General features: G+C 43.1%; 1 protein-coding gene across 3 annotated transcripts in view; it reads right to left on the bottom strand.

Annotated features, from left to right (window-relative positions):
* Positions 1–19,338, bottom strand: part of mtor (mechanistic target of rapamycin kinase) — a 120,982-nt gene that overhangs the window by 29,378 nt on the left and 72,266 nt on the right. For all 3 annotated transcript variants that reach the window (XM_061736615.1, XM_061736614.1, XM_061736616.1), the window contains exons 29-33: positions 13,970–14,045; positions 9,572–9,711; positions 7,769–7,869; positions 5,184–5,299; positions 1,033–1,110 (exon numbers count right to left, since the gene is read on the bottom strand). In XM_061736615.1, coding sequence (XP_061592599.1) covers positions 1,033–1,110; positions 5,184–5,299; positions 7,769–7,869; positions 9,572–9,711; positions 13,970–14,045 — 511 coding nt within the window. The remainder of the gene's footprint in view (positions 1–1,032; positions 1,111–5,183; positions 5,300–7,768; positions 7,870–9,571; positions 9,712–13,969; positions 14,046–19,338) is intronic.

The following is a 19,338-nucleotide window of genomic DNA, read 5'->3' as shown; positions in this document are numbered from 1 at the left end:
CACTGCCGAGTTGGGTTTTGTTGCCTGGCAACAGCCAAGCAGATGAAGTCGCAACGACGTGCAACACAAGTGAGCTCTCTCTCTCGCTAAACAGCTGGGACTGAAACCTGCAGCCACCAGTTCAACATCTGGGATGTGGAGATGCTCCTTCACAGTAAACCTGTCCCACGTCTGCTGCTCTGTTTCAAGTCTTTAGTCGTCTAAAATGTGCGTAGAGAGATGCTGGAGTCTGGAACGTGGTCCTATAGACACGGGGAACGTTTCATACATTTTACTCCCCAGGAATCTCACACTTGTCCTGATTTTTAAAAAAGTGGTCCCTCTGACGTCAATTGTGATGGAAATAGGAGGATGGAGAGTCGGTGGTGTTTTCTATTTGCAAATGTTCATTTGAACCATCGTATGGATATAAAAACATGGATTCTGTATTAAAATGCTGGGAAAAGTTTAGATTTAGTTTCTTCCATTTAAAAATAAAATATTAAATAAATATAAAACATTGATATGATAATATTATAAAAAATACCATGATAGGAGCATATTGAAGCAAGTGTTTGCACGACCGCTCTCCGCGGCCGTTTAGCCGAGGAGTGTGGTGAAGCAGCACCACATCATACCAGGTGCCCTGTAAGCCACTTGGTAAGTAAATTTTTTTTTTTTTTTTTTTTTTTACACACCCTACTCTTAACCTCTGCTCTCCGTGCTGTACAGTCTCTTGCCAAGAACCACTTAATGTATCACTCCTTGCAATTTATAGTATGTTTTTTGCTTAGTTTTTTTTGTCTTTGCTTGTTTGCTTGTTACTTGTCCAATATATCCATTCTTTTTCAATGTTTGAACCCAAACTATTAGTTTTGTTTTGTATAAAACCTCCTGAGTCGAAGTTCATAAAAGGGTAGGCATAATAAGCCTTGGCTTCAGCCTATACCTTTTCGGTGCCATTTAATATATTGGACCTTTTTTTTTTTTTTTTTTTTTTTATGTTGTATTATGTTGTATCCAAATGAACCGAAATAAAAACTCAAAACTCACCCCATAGGCTCGACTGTAGCTCTCTCCTGCCATGGCCGTCAGCTCAGCATCCAGGAGGTCTCTTGCTTTGTCGATACACTACAAAAGACAACATTTAGATTACAATTAAGGTCTGATGTTTTTGTGACGAGATGGCTACCTATTGCAAAGTACCTTTCCAACTGAGGAGAATCCGGGGTACGCAGGGTGTCTCAACTGTCAATTTATTTGTTATTTTTCATTTATCAGTTTTATCCAACTTTCTAGACCCCACTGGCCCCATTTTGTTACTGTCTTTAACGCCTTCATATATATTCTGTTATGTTGTCAAGGAATGTCTGTGTGTTCTTCAATAAAAATAAAGTAAAAAAAAAAAAAGACAACATTTACTGCCTGATCATTACTCTTGGACCTTTTCATTTAAAGCAAGCACGAGTGGTGCGCTGATTTCAAACGGAACCACCAAAACCACACGTTTTTAACTCAAAAGCAAAGCAAACAAACAACAAGGGTGGCATTTCCTCAGCGCAGCCTTTAATCAGTTATTCAGTCTGAGGGCAGAAAGTGGCGTCGCGCAGGGTCACGGCTCCCCGAGAGCAGAACACTTGATCAGAACCAGCAGAGTTTGGACTTGCGCCCGAGAAGAGAAGACTTTGTACGAACGGACGAGGGCATGTTAGCCGTCGCCGCTCACGCCCTCCTGACTCCGGAGCAGCCAACAGTGACATCTGTGAAACCAGAACTACAGTGTCTGTTTGTTTTACATCATTATTTGAGGCCAAATGTTTTACGAGGAGAGGAAAATAAAATGTGTTGAGAGGGCAACACTGGGAGAGGTTATATAACCATGGTTTTGGATGCTGAGTGAACTTTAGAAAACATTCTTAAATCGTTTTATACACGTGAGAAAAACAAGAGAGAGAGAGAGAGAAAGGGAAGGGCGACAAGGAGGAATTCATAATGGCAGCTGTCAGGCGATGTTCCCGCCAAGAAGACGACAAACTCTTTCCAAAACACCTCGACAAGGTCGCAGACTGTCCACTCGTGTTTTCAATATGTGTTTTTGTTGCGGCTTTTTTTTTTTTTTTTTAATTAAACAACCTTCCTGTTTTTGAGTCCATCACTGTACGCTCCTGAGTCACTTGAAAGATTCCAGTTCTCCGGCTTTTCCTGCCAGAATGACACTTCTCGGCTTTCGTGGATGCTGCAGACATTCCATCATCGGCGAGAACCCGGAGGGGCGGAAAAATAATAACCGATAGACGGAGCTGATACCGAGTAGTTAAAAAGGGGGCCAAACGAGGTCACGGGGATTATGGCGGAAAAGTCTGCTGATTTCTCGCGCTCCTTCAGCCAACGGAGGGGGGGGGGCTGTTATTAGCGGGATGGTAAAATGAAGGAGAATGACTGAGGAAGCTCTGCGAGGGCCACGGCACAGCTGTTTCAGAACGACTCCCCACCTATTATTATTTTCACGGGGAGGGAAAAGGAGGGACGGCGTGTCGGAACACCTCCTGAAGCGAAGCACGCACAGCGGGAGCCGGGCGAGGGGGAGGGCGCCCGCTACGAGGTGACAATGAGGCAGCTTCTTTGCAGTCTCCAAGCAGTTACAGCTCTGTTTACTCCTGAATTACCATGCCCGGGCCTCACTTGGAAATGTGCAGTCCAGACGACTCCTGATAAATGCAGTGTCTGGCTTCTTGGAGCACAGACGGCGAGGCAACCCAATCTGCCGCTCTATTACGTAAACGCTGCACTTATCTCCGTAGGTTCGGGGTCCAGAGATATCGCTCTAGAGATGGCACAGAAACCCGGCTCAGGGCCCGAACTTCTGTAGGGAGCACGGGAGAAGACAAGAAGGGGATGATTTACTAATATTATTTCCTGAAGTCTCACCCTTGTGTGAGAAAGGTCTGTGGAAGCTACAGTACCTTATTACATAGTAGGGCTGGGCGATATATCGAGATTTTAATATATATCGATATATTTTCAAACGCGATATGGTACGAGACAATATCGTTTATATCGATATAGCTTTTTTTTTTTTGATATAGCTTATTTTGTGACAAATTGACTTGAATGTTTTATTTGAGATTTGCACAAATGTTTTGTTATTTGCACAACTGTCAACCTCAGTGGAAAAGTCTGCCTGTTACTGTCTACATTGTATTAATTGCACAGTGTATTTTAATTTAATTGTTATGCAGGAAAGGGATATTTGTTTTATTTTATTCAAGAAGCATTTTTATTCTATATATGCAGGCAGTTTATTTTTATTTCATTTGTTTTATACATTTTGATATTGTGCAGATCTCTGTTAATAAAGGAACCTGTGTGACATTTGGCACGAGGCTTTGTATTAAAACTGACTGTTTTTTTAAGGGTTTGCCTCAGAAAAAATTAAGCTGCTATGCTACAATGCTTTGGGGGAAACCCCAATTATGTCACGGAAAAAATATGGATATATATATCAAGTATCGCCATTCAGCTAGAAAATATCGAGATATGACTTTTGGTCCATATCGCCCAGCCCTATTACATAGCTGTGCTCTCTGCCACAAAATTCAAGACTACTGGTATGAAATATTTCATATTTTTTTTCTGTAATTTTGGAGGTCCAAATAGAACCAGAGCCTATCTTAATAATCCTGGGAACATCTGATGAGATAAGTAAACTAACTATTGCACAGCAGCGTCTTCTGGCATATGGTATCATGTCATCAAAGAAACTGATCTTGTTAAACTGGAAAAAGAAAGACGTGCCCTCTTTCAAGCATTGGTTGACAGACTTGACGGACACCTTACATTTGGAAAGAATAAGATTTATTCTGAAAGATAAGTTGAAGGACTTTTACGGAATTTGGCAACCTCTGATCTCTCATCTCGAAAAGGAATCTGACTGAAACCCTAGTTTAATGTTCTCCTAGGGAGGGAGGGATATGGGGTATGAGGGGTGAGAGTCTATGTATTGTTGTTCTGTTTTGTTTTCTTGTTTGTTTGGGTTTGATTTTGGTATTTGTTATTATTTGTTTGTTTTTGTCTCACTGTCATATGTCAGGGATTGTGTTTGTGGAACTATTATTATTTTATTTATTTATTCCTTCTGTAAAAAAGGAAACATGATTGCCGACTCTCCATGCCACTGGTTATTGACTGGTTTCCCAATAAACATATGTGAAACGATTTACAAATATTAGCACACATCTTGTGCGCGGCTGGTGTCTTTGGCGACAGGAGGAAAGACGTGTTTGTACACCTCCAGAGGAACAGGACGAACACTGGGACGTGTTAAGCAAAGCAACATGGGAACTTTCACACAGACGTGCGCCAAAGCTGGCGGAGCACACGCCTGGTTGTTGGGGGGGTCTCGAGGAAAGAGGAGAGCAACCCGGTGGAATCACAAGGGCTTACGAGCGAGGATTACTAACCACATCCGAAAAACTAGACTGAGCCCTTGTTGACATTTAAGCTCGAACCCACGCCGCATCTGCTTCTCATTCCCCCTTTCATACATGTCTGCCCGTCGCGTTCAGGAGATGCAGAAGGCTTCGGGCCGCACCTGGATCTAATCTCTAAATTAGAGACCGAGCGGGGACCGAGACGGGAACGGGGGGGGGGAGAGAGTCGCCAGGGCTTCGCGCTGTAAGAATGAGTACAGGGCGAATGGGACGAGCAGGTGTTCGCCGCGGTCGGCACTGAAGCTCGTCCGAGTTGGACGCGTCGGTATCAAACTCGGAGAGATCCAGCTCCCAGGAACACGAGCTCATCTCAAACCAGATGAGGAAAACACGACCCGATGGCCCGCCAGACCTTGTCGAAAGGCACGCAGGGGGGGCACAGGCTAAGTGCTGTGATGATTTACAGTTTTCAGTTACATAACCTTTCCACACCAAGAGAGATCCAGATTGTAAAAGGAAAAATAAAAATAAACAAAACATTTCATTAGTTTTAGTGGAAACAGGGCTGATGGGGGAATTTGATCCGTTCTTTTGGCAGCGAAGCCTTTTTATGCGGCTTTATAATCTCGGCCTTGAGGGATTTTAATTTGTTTTGTAAAATACTGCAAAAACCAAGAAGAACTCCAGACGCTACGGCTCTGGGTCAGTTCCTGCAAAGCTCGTCTTTATGCATCTTAAACCCTGGAAACATCGCTGAGCGGCGATGTGACCCACCTGCTGGGCCAACGAGAATAGGTCCTGATGCAGCGCTAGCACCGCCCTATAAAAAGCCCCGTCGTGCGTGTCTCTCGGGATCATGCACGTGTACTCCTCCATGCTGTCCCAGTGTCCTGCAGAAACGAAAAGGAAAACAGAAATCAGAGGATGGTGATTCACTTCAGCCGCGGCTGCTCTGCTGCCCTCTGAATCACTCAGATTAACAGATCATCATAACTGCTTAGCATCACACTTCATTCCTTCACTTTAAATATAAATAACTGCAATGTAAAACATTTGCCTTTCAAACATCTTCAGATGGACACGCCTGCTGGTCAAGTGCCATTTAAGCTTTCAGTTTTTATGACTGCGACTGGAGAGCCAAAGCCTTGACACCAGGAGGCCGTTTCTGCAACGTTACCAGTGCTTTTATCCAAGTTTAGGCACATCTGGTTAATTAATATATATATATATATATATATATATATATATATATATATATATATATATATATATATATATATATATATATATATATGTGCTCACTACTGACATTTTCTCTAAAGGAACATCCCACAACTAAAACAACTGTCTATTATATGGAAAAGAGTCTAAACTTTCATTAAGGACCAAAACGATGCGGATCAAAGACAAACAAGATAAAAGTTTGCAATAAATGGCAACTAATTGCAGCACCGGGGCAGTTGCTATTTTAAAAATGTTACTCCAACTCAGTGACAGTCTGGACATGTTCCTGGGGGTAATTTTAACTTTGTTTATAAAAAAGTGCTGTTTGTACAAGTAGATCAGCTCCCGTCATAAGTCTGTGGAAGTCGAAGGCTCCGCTTGCTCAGAGGAAGGAAAGTCGTCTCACGGCGTCCCTAGTCGGGGTCAGCAGTGCTCCATGCCCACTCTACAAGTCTACACTACCTCTACACAGTATTGGGAGTGCACTGCTTCCCCCACCTGCCGTCGGATGGTGGACCAGGTCACCTGAGGTCACCGAGGTTGTTGAGAAGTTCAAGCACAGTTCAATGCCGAGGGGGTGGATGAGATCCGCCCTCAGTTCCTTCGGGGGTGTCTTGGTTGACGGGCCTGTGCAACATCGCGTGGACACAGGGGACGGCGCCTCTGGATTGGCAGATCGGGGTGGTGGTCCCCCTCTTTAAGAAATGAGACAGAGGGATGTGGTCCTGATCACATTCCACAGCATCCCTGGTAGGGTCTATTTAGGGATCAGGAGAGGATGGTCCGCCGGAAAGTCGAACCTTGGATTGTGGAGGAGCAGTGTGGTTTTCGTCCTGGCCCCGGGGCGGTGGAGCAGCTCTACACCCTCATCAGGCTCCTGGAGGGGGCATGGGAGTTTCCCAACCTGTCCACATGTGCTCTGTGGACCTGGGGAGGGCTCATATGGGCGGTTCTCCGGGAGTACCGGGTGCCTGAATCCCTTATATGGGCTGTCCGGTCCCTTTGCGACCGGTGTCGGAGTTTAGTCCGCATCTGTGAGTCAGACTCGTCTCTTGTGGGAGTTGGACTCTGCCAAGGCCGTCCTTTATCGCCGATTCTGTTCATTACCGTCATGGACAGAATTTCTCGGTGCAGCCAAGGATCGGAGGGGTTCTGATCTGGTGGCCTCAGAATTGGGTCTCTGCTTTTTGCAGATGATGTGGTTCTGTTGGCCTCATCAGGCCAAGACCTTCAACTCTTGCTGGAGCGGTTGCAGCCAACTGTGAAGTGGCTGGGATGAGAATCAGCACCTCTAAGTTCAAGACCGTGGTCGTCAGTGTGAAAAGGGTGGAGTGACCTCTGCGGGTCGGGAATCGGATACTGCCCGAAGTGGAGGAGTTCAACTATCTCTGGGTCTCGTTTACGAGTGAGGGAAGAGAGGAGCGGGAGATCGATAGGCGGATTGGTGCGGCATCTGCAGAGATGCAGGAGCTGAGCCGAAAGGCGAAACTCTCGATTTACCAGTCGGTCCATGTTTCTACCCTGAGCAACGGGCCCTACAACCTAAACTGGGAAGATGGATGGATGGATGGATGGATGGATGGATGGATGGATGGAGGGATGGATGGATGGATGGATGGATGGATGGATGGATGGATGGATGGATGGATGGATGGATGGATGGATGGATACTACATACAAGGAGGAGAGCTGTTGGGTCTACTACTTCTAATAACTGACTATTTTTCATAACTATCTCAGTACTGATGTAGTTTCATGAAAGTGGGGGTGATGAGAGGCGATCTCCTTGGACAATGGCGATTTGCTTTTTATCAACTTGTTATACACCTGGTTTCTCTTTATGGACTCGATCCAAACGTCACATTTTTGAGTCTTGTCAGAAGCTTAAACAGACATCTATTTTGATGAAGCTCCACTAGCCCCAACTGCTATCACTAGTTGCTATTTTTTTGCAAATACTTATTCTGTTTTCTCTTCAATTCACATAGTTTGAGTCCCTAACTAAGATTTACACTCCTCAGCATCAAAAATCATGGACCATGGGATGTTTCAACTCCAGAAAGTTCCTTTTAATTGATAGTTTGGTTTCTTTTATTGATAATTCCTGGACTCAAGTGAGGTGCAGAGGCGGTTACCTAGACCCCAGGCAGCTGCGGCAGCCATGCGAGCCATCTTGGCCTGGGTTTCTTCACTCACCAGCGTCCACTCTTCACAGCACTGCTGGTGCAGCTGGCCCCTGCAAAACATTAACCACTTACTTCAGATGCTGGAGAAAAAAAGCACCATCTTCATGGAAATTACATTGGCTAAACCTCTCGGCGCACAGAATGAACCTCGGTTAATGAGAAACTGATGTCGGTGGCGTTGATCAGCTAATTAGGTGCAGATATTATTAATGAGTACGTTGCAGTATTGAATCACAGACTGATAACGAGAAACACAGGAGGTACAAATAATAATCGCCATCAAGAGTGCAGCTCAATTACACAGTCTGAAAAGATTTACACATAAAATGGTGCAATGAAAACCCTCACACACCAAAACGACCCATTCCTGGTCCGTGTACTATTAACAATTCATGAAGTGCATTTTTCCTGATCCACATAATACCAACTCCCAAGAGAAGCAAAGCAGTTTTGGCCGAAGATGGGAAGCAAACTGACTGCAGATAAGACCATGTTCCTGCGACATCTGCCAGTGTTTGTTTATTCATTTGTTTTCACTGATGAACATCATGAATACTGTATGTTTACCATATCACGGCAGAATGATATGATCGAGGACGCTGGGAAGCAGATGGATGTTTTCCATAGGGGACAACTCCGTCTACCCGAGACTAATTGTTCATTAACAAAAAAAAAGAAAAAAAGAAAAAAATCAATGCGTTTCGGAGTGGAAATCAAAGCCAATTCTTGTTTTAAAAGGCAGGATGTCGGAGCGAGCCAAGGAAGAGAATAAGAGGAGACGCGGACAGAGAAAAGGCCGGATGAGGGTCGCTGAAGTCTTTTTCCATCTGCACAACATGAAAGCAACAAGTTAAAAATAAATGAATAAATAAATAAAAGCAGCTCTGATGATGTTAAATGCGCGTTAACCAGAATCCACCAGGATCCTTAACCAAGAAAAGCTGAAGTCGTCATCTGGCTGGAAGGGCGATCAAAACCCATTTCGTGGACTTAAGAGAGAGGCATTAATTAAGGGCGGTTATAAATTTTCAAAGGCCATAAATAACATCCCCGTGAGAAAGTTAATCCGTTCATTCGTGTAGTTCCACTCTTAAAAACACGAGCTGCACTTTAACCGTGGTTTTGGATCAATACAGGGCAGATCTGTAAAACATCAGCGTGTGGCAGCGCGTCGTCTCCGGTAACTCCGGTGACCCGGTCTGCGGTTATATCATCTCCCAGCGCTACCTTTCCACACGCAAAGTTCCACTTCAGCTGGAATATTTGCTTGTAAAATGATGACTGAATGTTCTTCTGAAGCGAATCAGCGTGGACACGAAGGACACAATGACAGCAGCACGTTACATAAGCAAATTAGCATCTGGTTTGCATCACTGGCTCATCGGCGATATTTTTCAGATGCTTGGTTCGTCTTGTGACTTCCTTTTTTCCCCTTTCAATGTTCTTTGAGAGTGGGCGGTGGCTCTGAAGTTGAGTGACAGCTGTGGGAAGGTTTGGTTCTGGATGTCCGTTCATGCATTTTCCAGTAAAAAAAATAGCTTCAACCGACTCAGAGGAAGCAGACGAGAGACCGAATATCAGAACCTATTATAATCATACAGCACTGGCGTAGGGCAAGCGGAGCGGAAAAACCTGCAGAACCTCAAACTCTTCACCAAAAATGAATATGAAGACAGCAATATGATTTCTAGTCATGGGGCATAATGTGTTTATAAAGCTAAACATTAAATTGTGTTATGGCTAATAACAAACCATTCTCCCAGGGCCTCCAAGCAGCGCATCCTGCCGAGAATGAGCTCTGGATCCTCTTTGTTCATGTCGATCTTCTTGTCGTACGCCACCAGGGCATCCTCCCACTCATGCAGCTTCTCATACCAGGTGGCTTGGATTTCCTAAAAGAAAAGACAAAAAAAGATTCAAAAGGGGAATATTTAACATGATAGGAAAAAGGAGGACGTAATGACGGGTGCTGTCAAACCTGACCAAAGGTGTTACAATCATTAAAAAAGGAAAGACATTAAAATCATACTTTCATGATCTTTATGTCCACATTGTGCACATCAGTAAGATGGAAAAAAAGAAATACTCCTGCGTTGTAAGTTGATCTAACCTTTGCAGGTTATTAGATGTTTTTTTGTCCTTTCAAGTAATATTTCCCTCAATTTTTGGCCTTGTTTTGGTTGAGTTTTATGTCTTATTTTCTTTTTGTAAAGAATGTCCTTTTCTCATGAAAATCTTTGAAATTCAAATTTCCGTTTTCCTTAAAAGGTCATCAAAACCCCGGGAACAAATTTACAGCCCTTTAAGGTCATTAGAGGGGAAATAAAAAACCTCCTCTACTGAAAAGAAACTGCTAATAAAAACATTAAAAAGATTTATATTTCTCCCCATTTTCTTGTTCAAGTCCTTAGATCAACTTAAGACCTAATCAAAACCAGAAAATATTGATTCATTGGATTCATATTAATCCTTTAAATGCCAATTTGATTACATGATGTAATTGTTTTGATGAAAGGAAGAAAATAACACATAAAATGAGTTATTGTTCATAAGATGCCTGTTGTGAGGGTGCGGATTTTAATTTAGAAATCTTAAGTCTTAAGTGAACTTGGTTGGTTTTGCGTCTATCTGAAGGCTCCAGAGGCAGAACAAGGTCTGAAAAACAAGTTATACAATACAAGTTATTGCTGCTAAATGTGTTTCTACAAACTCTTCAATCACATAACTGTAACTATTTCCCATGCTATTCTTCTTATCTACATCATTTAATACCTGATTCATAAACATTAGAGGTGACGGAGGGTGTCGCCTCCATGACCCCACGACCGCATTTAGCAAACCATCAACCAGAGACTAACCAGAGTCCGTCCTGCTCGGCTCCGCTGATGCCTACGGACCGGCGCGCTAAACAGGAAAACCTCTCATCCTCCCAATGTAGCGCTTTCCAAAGTGTTACCGCACAAACACAAGTGAACCAAGAGCACAGTGGAACTACATTTATGGAGTATTTTATGATGCTTTTAAAGAGAAATCATAAATGTTGTTCACAAATGTGGAAGAAAGGAGTTGTCGTTATTGGGAACTTCTGAAAGAACTTTCAGGAAACATTACGCTCAGGTGATTCCAGCTGGACTACCGTACCTGGAGTATCCTAAAAGTTAAACTTATGGCAACTGTGATTTAACAGGAAGAGCTATAAAGCGAAGTGTGCAGTCATATCTCTTTTCCAGCAGGTTAAGAAAATGAAGCGATTACCTTAATGGATCCAGTTACTGGATGGAGTCATCTTGGTGAAAGAAATGGAGACAGTTCACGAAAACAAAAGGCTCCTGTCAGCTTATGTAATCAATGTGGAATTTCTTTGTCCTGGATATTTCAGATCCAGGTCCGTCGTTCCAACAGTTTCTAAACCGGTTCCTGAATTTTTATACGGAAGGGTTCATGGCCTTAAGATTTCCTGCGTATGACTGAATCTTTCCCCGGATTTGGTAAATGGGTCGACTCCTGCACTCATTAGCAGATGACACGGACACGGCCCGTCTCCTCCACCTGAACCGTAGAGTGATTCCCAGGAAGGAGAAGAACTAAATGAACTAAAGGTTCGACAGTGTTAAATATTTTTTGTCACTTTCAACAATACCAGATTCTCGAGTCGAGCTTGGCGTTAGCAGCTGCTAAAGCTGGCAGGAAGCAAAGCACAGTTTCAGCCCACGGCTCATTCCATGAGATTCTGGGTCAGACTTTGGACATTTAGTAATAAAAACACTTCAATGTTTTGAAGAAGCTGTCTTGAAGAAACAAAAGGCTGCAACCCCATGCTCTCTCCTGACTTTCAATGGGATGTTCTGTTCCTGTTTACCATCTTTGGGTTTTGGTTCATCGCAGCTTTGAGCAGAAACCGTAAGGTCCGCCATCTTCCATAGGCAAGCAGCTCCTGATAGGCGTTTCTGCTGGTTCTCCACCAGATCATCACCAGATGTACTTGTAGTTCCTAGAATATCCCTACATTTCCTTCAGGATTAATAAAGTATCCATCCATCCATCCATCCATCCATCCATCCATCCATCCATCCAAATGTAGATTTGAAGGGCGGGCCTTCTGTTATCAGACACCATTACTCTGGAACCAACTTCTAGTTTGGGTTAAGGAGGCTAACGCCACCTCCGCTAGGGATGGGCGGTACGGACTAAAACATTTATCACGATAATTTCTGGCATTTATCCCGATAAAGATAAAAATGACGATAAAAAAAATACCAATACAAAAAGTGTCATCAAAGGGAATCTTTCTTTCTTTCTTTCTTTCTTTCTTTCTTTCTTTCTTTCTCTTTCTTTCTTTCTTTCTTTCTTTCTTTCTTTCTTTCTTTCTTTCTTTCTTTCTTTCTTTCTTTCTTTCTCATTTCCTCAATTTATCGTTTTTATCGTGAGATGACAAATTCTTACCGTGGGGAATTTTTATGACGGTTTATCGTGAACGGTAAAATATCGCCCAACCCTTCCTAACCTCCGCCTTTAAAAAAAAACTTGAAGCGTTTGTTTAGTAAAGCCTCTAGTCTAGTTAGTGTAAACTCTAGGGTGTTAGGGCCAGTGGTAGTATGCAGTATGCTGCTATAGAGCTACACTGCAGGGGGACACCAACATGATCCACTGAGCGGTGCCCATCACCCCCCTTCTCTTTCCTTTCTTCAGATCAACCCTCAGTTATTAATTAGAAGTATCTCATCACCATCACTGTTCTACATTGTTCTTGTAGTTTATTGTGTTGGTCTGCCCCCTCCTTTTCTCTTATGTTCATGTTTGCAGGCCAGAGCCTCAGGAGCTGCATACTGACCTGCAGTCCCCCCCTCTGACCACCTCAGTGTCTGCTGTCTACACCTGTTTACATTGTTGTCTCTGTAGTACATCAACTAACCACGTATCAGTCATGTGGACATAAAGCTCCTAGTTTTTCAAAGGTTTCTTCCCTCCTAAAGGGGAGTTTTTCCCTGCCATTTATTGGATTTAAGGTTTTTCTCCCATTAGGGGAGATTTTACTAATAAAAACAACTTGTAGACTCATTAGAAAGATTTAAATGCTACCAGAGGACTTTTACATAAAATATGGGCCGCTGGGTGGGACAGTGGTTAAGCAAGCGGCCCATGTACTGAGGCTACAGTCCTCCTGTAGCGGTCGCAGGTTCGAGTCCCGGCCTGCAGTCCTTTGCTGCATGTCGTCCCCATTCCCTCTCTATACCCCTTTCTTGTCTACACTTTGAATAAAGGCCACTTAGAGCCACAAAATCTTGAAAAAAAAAACCCAACATAAAATATGCCCAACATTTCTGCGGTAATGGACGACCAGAGTGTGGACAGAAGAAATCTAGAGACAAAAATATTTAGATTACGACACATCTAACCGGTCTGCTACATTCACCCTAGGGTCCCATAACGGCCTCATAAACCATAACAATCAACAAGAAAGAAAGACATTTCAACCTGCGAGCCATCACGTTTGTATATAATTACTAAATGGATCCAGGCATCCAGAGAAAGATTATAAGAATATGCAGTCCAAACAGGTTAAAGGTTTGCAAAACGTCCTCCCAATTAAACAGTCGGACCATAATTCTCCTTCTGGCCTTCGACTTCTGATCAGCGTACCAGACGGCGTTGCCACATGTTGCACACGAAGAACACACATGTTCTTCATGTGCAGCATGTGAAAGACCAAAGAAGCTCAAATAACCATCATCCCCAAGTCCAGATATAAAGATCAGGAGAGGATGCCCTCCGAGGGACGGCAGGCAGATGGAGAACCGTGCACCGTGCAGCCCACTGAGAGCATGTTGAGGCAACCGATCTACGGGGAAATGTACGGATCTGAGCCTTCGTGACCTTTTACTTCAGTTATTAGTGGAAAACCAACCCATCAAACACTGCTGTTTGCTAGTAAGTACTAACATCCTGTTTAAAGTGGACCTTAACGGATGGAATCAGCAAAGCTGAAGAGGCAAAGAAAACAGCCTTTTGTTTGTTTTTGTTTTTTTCCAGGAGCCCTCTTGGCAGTAAACCATCTTTAACAAAAAATGTTTGAGAACAACATCGGATACCATTTTCTTTTAGTGGCTGTGGGCCAAACAAACAAACAGAAGGGGGGGGGGGGGCACTCACCAGTTCACCAAAATGTTTCATGGCATATTCCAACACCCCTGATGCTGCTTCCGGCTGCTGCAGTTTATTGTTGATGCTGCAAAATATGACAAAAACAAAACTGTCAGGTTAATCTGAAGGGAAAGACCTGGAGTTTAATGTGGGCAATATTTACAAGCAGAAACAATTTCTAAGAGGAAAAAGAAATGTCATTTGGGATTAACGTGAGACGCAAGTGTAAACGAATAGAAACCTAGAGGGGCGGGCGGCGTTTAATTTCTCAGGAGGGTTCTGGGTCCCGTGTTAGGACAGCGAGTGAAGATGAAAGGAATGATTTGGATGCAAGCCTGCAGAAACAACTGGCAGCAGACGAGGGAGATAAGGCGCAGGTACCGGGGCGGCCAGCGCTGCCGTTCTGAACCGTTTCAAACTGAGAATGTTTGACGAATTTCAAAAGTTAAATGAAACGGCGACGACCCTTCGTGAAAGATTCAGACTACACGACTTCCAAAATCAACAAACTGTTGTGTTCCGACAAATCTTTCAGGACAGAAAAACAAAAAGAAAACCAGGTCCAGATGCCTCGTTTCAAGCTACGCCATTCGCCTCACGTGACTAAATGTGTTGTACTGTGGAGTCCTGAAGATGCACCTCGCCGTTGGACAGCAACGTGACCAGTCTGGGACTTTATCTGGCCTCTGCACTCGTTTTATCAACAAAACAAATGCTAGACACGAGAAAATGCTGCCAAACAGGAGTTGATTGTTTAAAATCCATCCATCTAGTATTTCTCAATCAATCAATCCATCCATCCATCCATCCATCCATCCATCGCCCACCGCCTCCCCTCGAGCAACCTGGTCAGGTTATTGGTTCATCTCAGGATAAAACACTCACAATTACTCCAATGGGCCATTTAGAATCACCAATTAGCCTAATAAGCAGGTTTTGGACCACAGGAGGAAACCCAAGTACCCTGGGAAAACCAAGCATGAGGGGAACATGCCGGGATTCAGACCAGGAACCTTCCTGCTGCCAGGCAACAGTGCTAAGCACCAACACTAAACCAGTAAACATCTCAACTCCAGAGGCAGGTAAGCTGCTCGACTGAAACACTAGCTGCCCTCAGGTTAGTCGTTGTGAGTTAAGCCCCAAACATCTGTAGATGGATAAAAAATCCAGTTAAAATCTCTAAATATTTACTTCTCGACATAAAATTAGGACCAGCTGGGTGTGATCAGCCTTTTAAAACCATCAGTGGGAATGATGATCACTGTTTGATGACATCTTGCAGGGCACCTGGTTAGACATCTACCCCCATTATGTGTCTCTCCACTCCTTTACTCTCTTTTTTCCATCTTTATTCTTCAGCATTTGCTATATATTTAAACATCCATACACTCGAATCTCAGAGCTGCAGTAACAAAACCACTCCTGTGGTCCTTCACCTGCTTCAGGCTCCAATCAACGTGTAATAGGACAATTATTAAAATATGAAAACCCATGGCTGAATGTCCTCGAGTGTCAGTACCTGACAACAACGAGGCACTCCACCAGGAAACCTGCCTCGGCTGAAGAGAAACCTCGGATACTGTTGCAAATTGTGAAAAGTAAAACGCTCCCGTGGCATTCGCCACGTTGGTTCGACATTGATGCGCCGCTTGTCAAGACACCGTGATTCCTGCGTTGTGGACCCCTCGGTTCACCCGATTCGCCACCGCATCTGGAAACACTCATGTGAACCAGAAGTCTATTATATTTCCTCAACTACAAAAACCTCTCTGCAGCCACGGCCAATACATCTGTAAATGTAGCGTTTGAAAAGCCCTGGTATGCAGTCAAGTCCCTGAGAACAGCACGAAAGAGTTGATAAAGGATATTTGTGCGTATACGTCAGAAACCTGGTTTGACGTGGGGTGGAAGCCAGAAGTGTGATGAAGTGATATGCCGCGATTCCTGTGGCAGAGTTTTGGGACCGGGTTGTAAATATCTGCATGATGGGACGTTTAAAAATCAACCCAAATTTAAGTAAATCACTTAAAACCTGAAGGCAGTCAGCTGCAAGCAGTTTTCAAAGTGAAGCTTTTGACATTGGCTGCTACGTGAGAGTTCAAATTTGTGTTTTTTGCTTCTCTTTATTTTGCGGTTGTGTCTTTCTAACTGACATGACATCACCACTTTATCATATCGTACAGTAATAGTCTACGGATCACGTCCTCAACTCGCGTCAGTCCCGTTCAGGGTCATGGAGGGACCGGGACCGAGCCCACGGGTCAACGGACAGGTCATTCCTGACAGGCAGCCACTCGCCACTCCAGATTAAATAACAACCATGAATGCTCTCGCTCACTCAGACGGGAAATTCAGAACCCCCCGTGAACTTCACATCTTTGGCCTGCTGCGAGCAAAATCCAGAACCCTTGTTTGGGGTGGGGGGGCAACCAAGTATGGGGAGAACATGCCAACTTCATGAACCAATAATGCAGCTGGGATGTGAACTGGGACCCTTCTTGTTGCTAACCGGAGCAACGCTGTGCATGTCGACTTCTTCACAATAATAAACAGCACAATAACAGTGAATAAGTACCGTTGCTACAAACCCATCTGGAGAATAAAGGACCTTCAGGAAGTTTTAACAGTCTAGAGTTTGGAAACACACTTTGTACTGGTGAATATAAAACTACTAGAACCTTTACTGAGAAATGAAAAAGGAACTGAAATCAATGAAAAGAAAGGGTTTCCCACTGTTAAACACGGAGGTGGATCAATTATGCTATGGGGAGTTACGGTGTATGGCACCGGGAGTCTGTGAAAATGATAAAAATGAAGAAATTACATCTGTAACGCCTCAAATAATTATAATAAATAATAATAATAATAATAATAATAATAAAAGAAGCAAACTGAATGTTTACCAAGGCTTTTAATGCCATCTGACCTTAATAAAAAGAATAATATAACACAAGCTGAAGCCTCCTGGCTAAAGAAGAAGTTACAGCTGTCATCCACTAAATATACGTTTGAGTTGTAACGTGGTTCAGAAAGCACCGGGCTTAAGCTTTTGTTTCAGGTTCCAGTCATTCATCCTATCCGTAGCGCACACTCTAGCGTCTCAAGTTATTTTTTAAAAAGTTTGAGACTTAATGGCGCCAACGAAGCTTAACTATGCAAAGTGTGATTACATAAACGAGAAAATATTAGCTAGTTTTAGTTAATAAGAATTTGTGTGAGGCTCTCTTGGTGCATAACGTAGTGCTACGCACAGTTTCAGAACCCAATTAAATATAAATCCCAAAGACTCCAATATACACAATTTCCCCCCGTATTCTGGATAACACTGACGATGGGACATGGGTATGTTGTGTATATTTGATCATTTAAATTGGACTTAAAAAGTGACTTTGTCCATAGAGGAATAATTAAACTTCCAAACATTATACGAACAAAGAACCCCATCCCTCATCACAGACGAACTGCTCAAGCATGCTAAAGCTGCCCAGATGTGGTTTTATCTGAGAAGGCAAACCAGAATAAGGGTGTTCTCTCCTGCAGACACAGGAGATTTCATTGTCTCTCTGCTAAAAGACATCTGGCAACCAGCTCCGAGCACATGGAGTCTAAACACATCCAGATCCAGGCGTTCTCCTCAAGCAAAAATGGATTTGCATCCAGAAAGCGTGCTCAAACCTCTGTAAAGCTCTCGTTAGAGGCGCAGGATCACAAGAATCATGTCATACCTTTTCTCCGGCGAGCTCTTGAACCCGAGAAGATGCCACCAACTGTCAATATCGTACAAGGAAACTTACAAAGCCTGCAGTGGACCCACTGGTAACCTTTAGCATTCGTTCTAAACTTTGAAAGAAGTTCTTCTACATAAAGTAAGATATGACATCAGGACTGCAATATTTGGTCGACATAATTGTTTTTGATTATGAACATTTGCCAACAGGTAGTTTTTAGCATCAAAATGCACTACAAGACGTAAGGGGGGGTCTAGCTCGCAGTGTGTGCTACGATGAGCATCCTCAACAATTATGAGAAAGACGGAAGGGAAGGAGGGAAGAGTAAACGAGAAGCTTGACAGTTGATTGATAAATGTCCTCCACAATACCAGTAGGTCAAAGGACTCAAACGCTGGATACCGACGTGTCACTGGAGGTTAAATTTATCTTTCCAAGGTTGGTTCAGTAACAGGAAACCCTTCATGAAACACATTTGGTACATTCATTTAACACTTAAGTACAAAGGTAAATGCTTTCAGCATCTTCACACACCAGAATCATTGTAATTAACATTTTAAAACAGATCTAGAGTATGATGACAACAAAGAGGTACAGAAAGCCAGAAAACTTCATAGCTCTCTCTCTGCTCCCCTGCCATCAGGTCGCAGGTTCAGGTCCATCAGAACCAAAACCACCAGGTACTTGAACAGTTTTTCCCCCAGGCCTCCACCCTTAAATAAAGGCATCTCAGCCCCCCCGCTTCTAAAAGACACTTAATTATCATTTTCCTTCCTGGCATCCTGAAAATACTTTTAGTCATTGTATATATTACATAAATATTATTATTTACTATGGTTAATTATTAGTTACTATTATTAGTTGTTTGTTTTTTTTTAAATTATTATATTTTTTCGATTTTTACTTCTAATCTGTTATTTTATTGCTCAGTGGTTATGTTTTTACTAGGTTAAATTCCTGTGTACATTGTACATATGGCGACATACACACACACACATATACTGGTGACAGTTGAGTGTGTCACTACTCGGTATTAAAAAATCCTCGCGTGTGAAGGTCGAGGCTACTCTTGTGACCTTTTAGTCCACAGACACCAGTGCATGGAAAACCTATCACGCTATCTTGATCATTTTAGACACTTGGTCTCAGGAATACTTTGGAAAACCATTTTCATTTAATAAAACAGTCCTCCTTCTTTATCCAGAAACCTAACCCGAGTCTGTATCACGCAGGGAACAAGCCATTCATCAACTGTGCACAGGACAGACGAGTTCCCAGGAATAGAGCTAATCTCAGATGGACATAAAGACAACGGAAACATGTTTCAGTTGCCTTTGAGATAAAGAAAAAACTGCCATTACAGGCCAAAACAGACTGATCATTCAGGGTTGGGGGGGTGCTATTAAAGATCACAGGACAAGCTACTTCTATACTTGTATGTGGGTGGAGATATTACAGATGCTGAGTAGTGATGCACCGATTGTTCGGTAACCAAAATTGTTCGGCCGAAAATGGAAAAAAAACACTTTCGGTGTTCGGTGGAATAAGTGGGAAAAAAACCGAACAATTAATAACGGCGTTGTAATATAAATAGACCGTTGGCCAACCAAAAACTAACCACATAACACTCCCGTAATGGTTGCGCACCAC

The sequence above is a fragment of the Cololabis saira genome, chromosome 12 (assembly GCF_033807715.1).
Source record: "Cololabis saira isolate AMF1-May2022 chromosome 12, fColSai1.1, whole genome shotgun sequence".
Lineage (NCBI taxonomy): Eukaryota > Metazoa > Chordata > Actinopteri > Beloniformes > Belonidae > Cololabis > Cololabis saira.
Note: the sequence above shows the minus strand (reverse complement) of the source record. Positions and strands in the feature narration are given on the sequence as shown.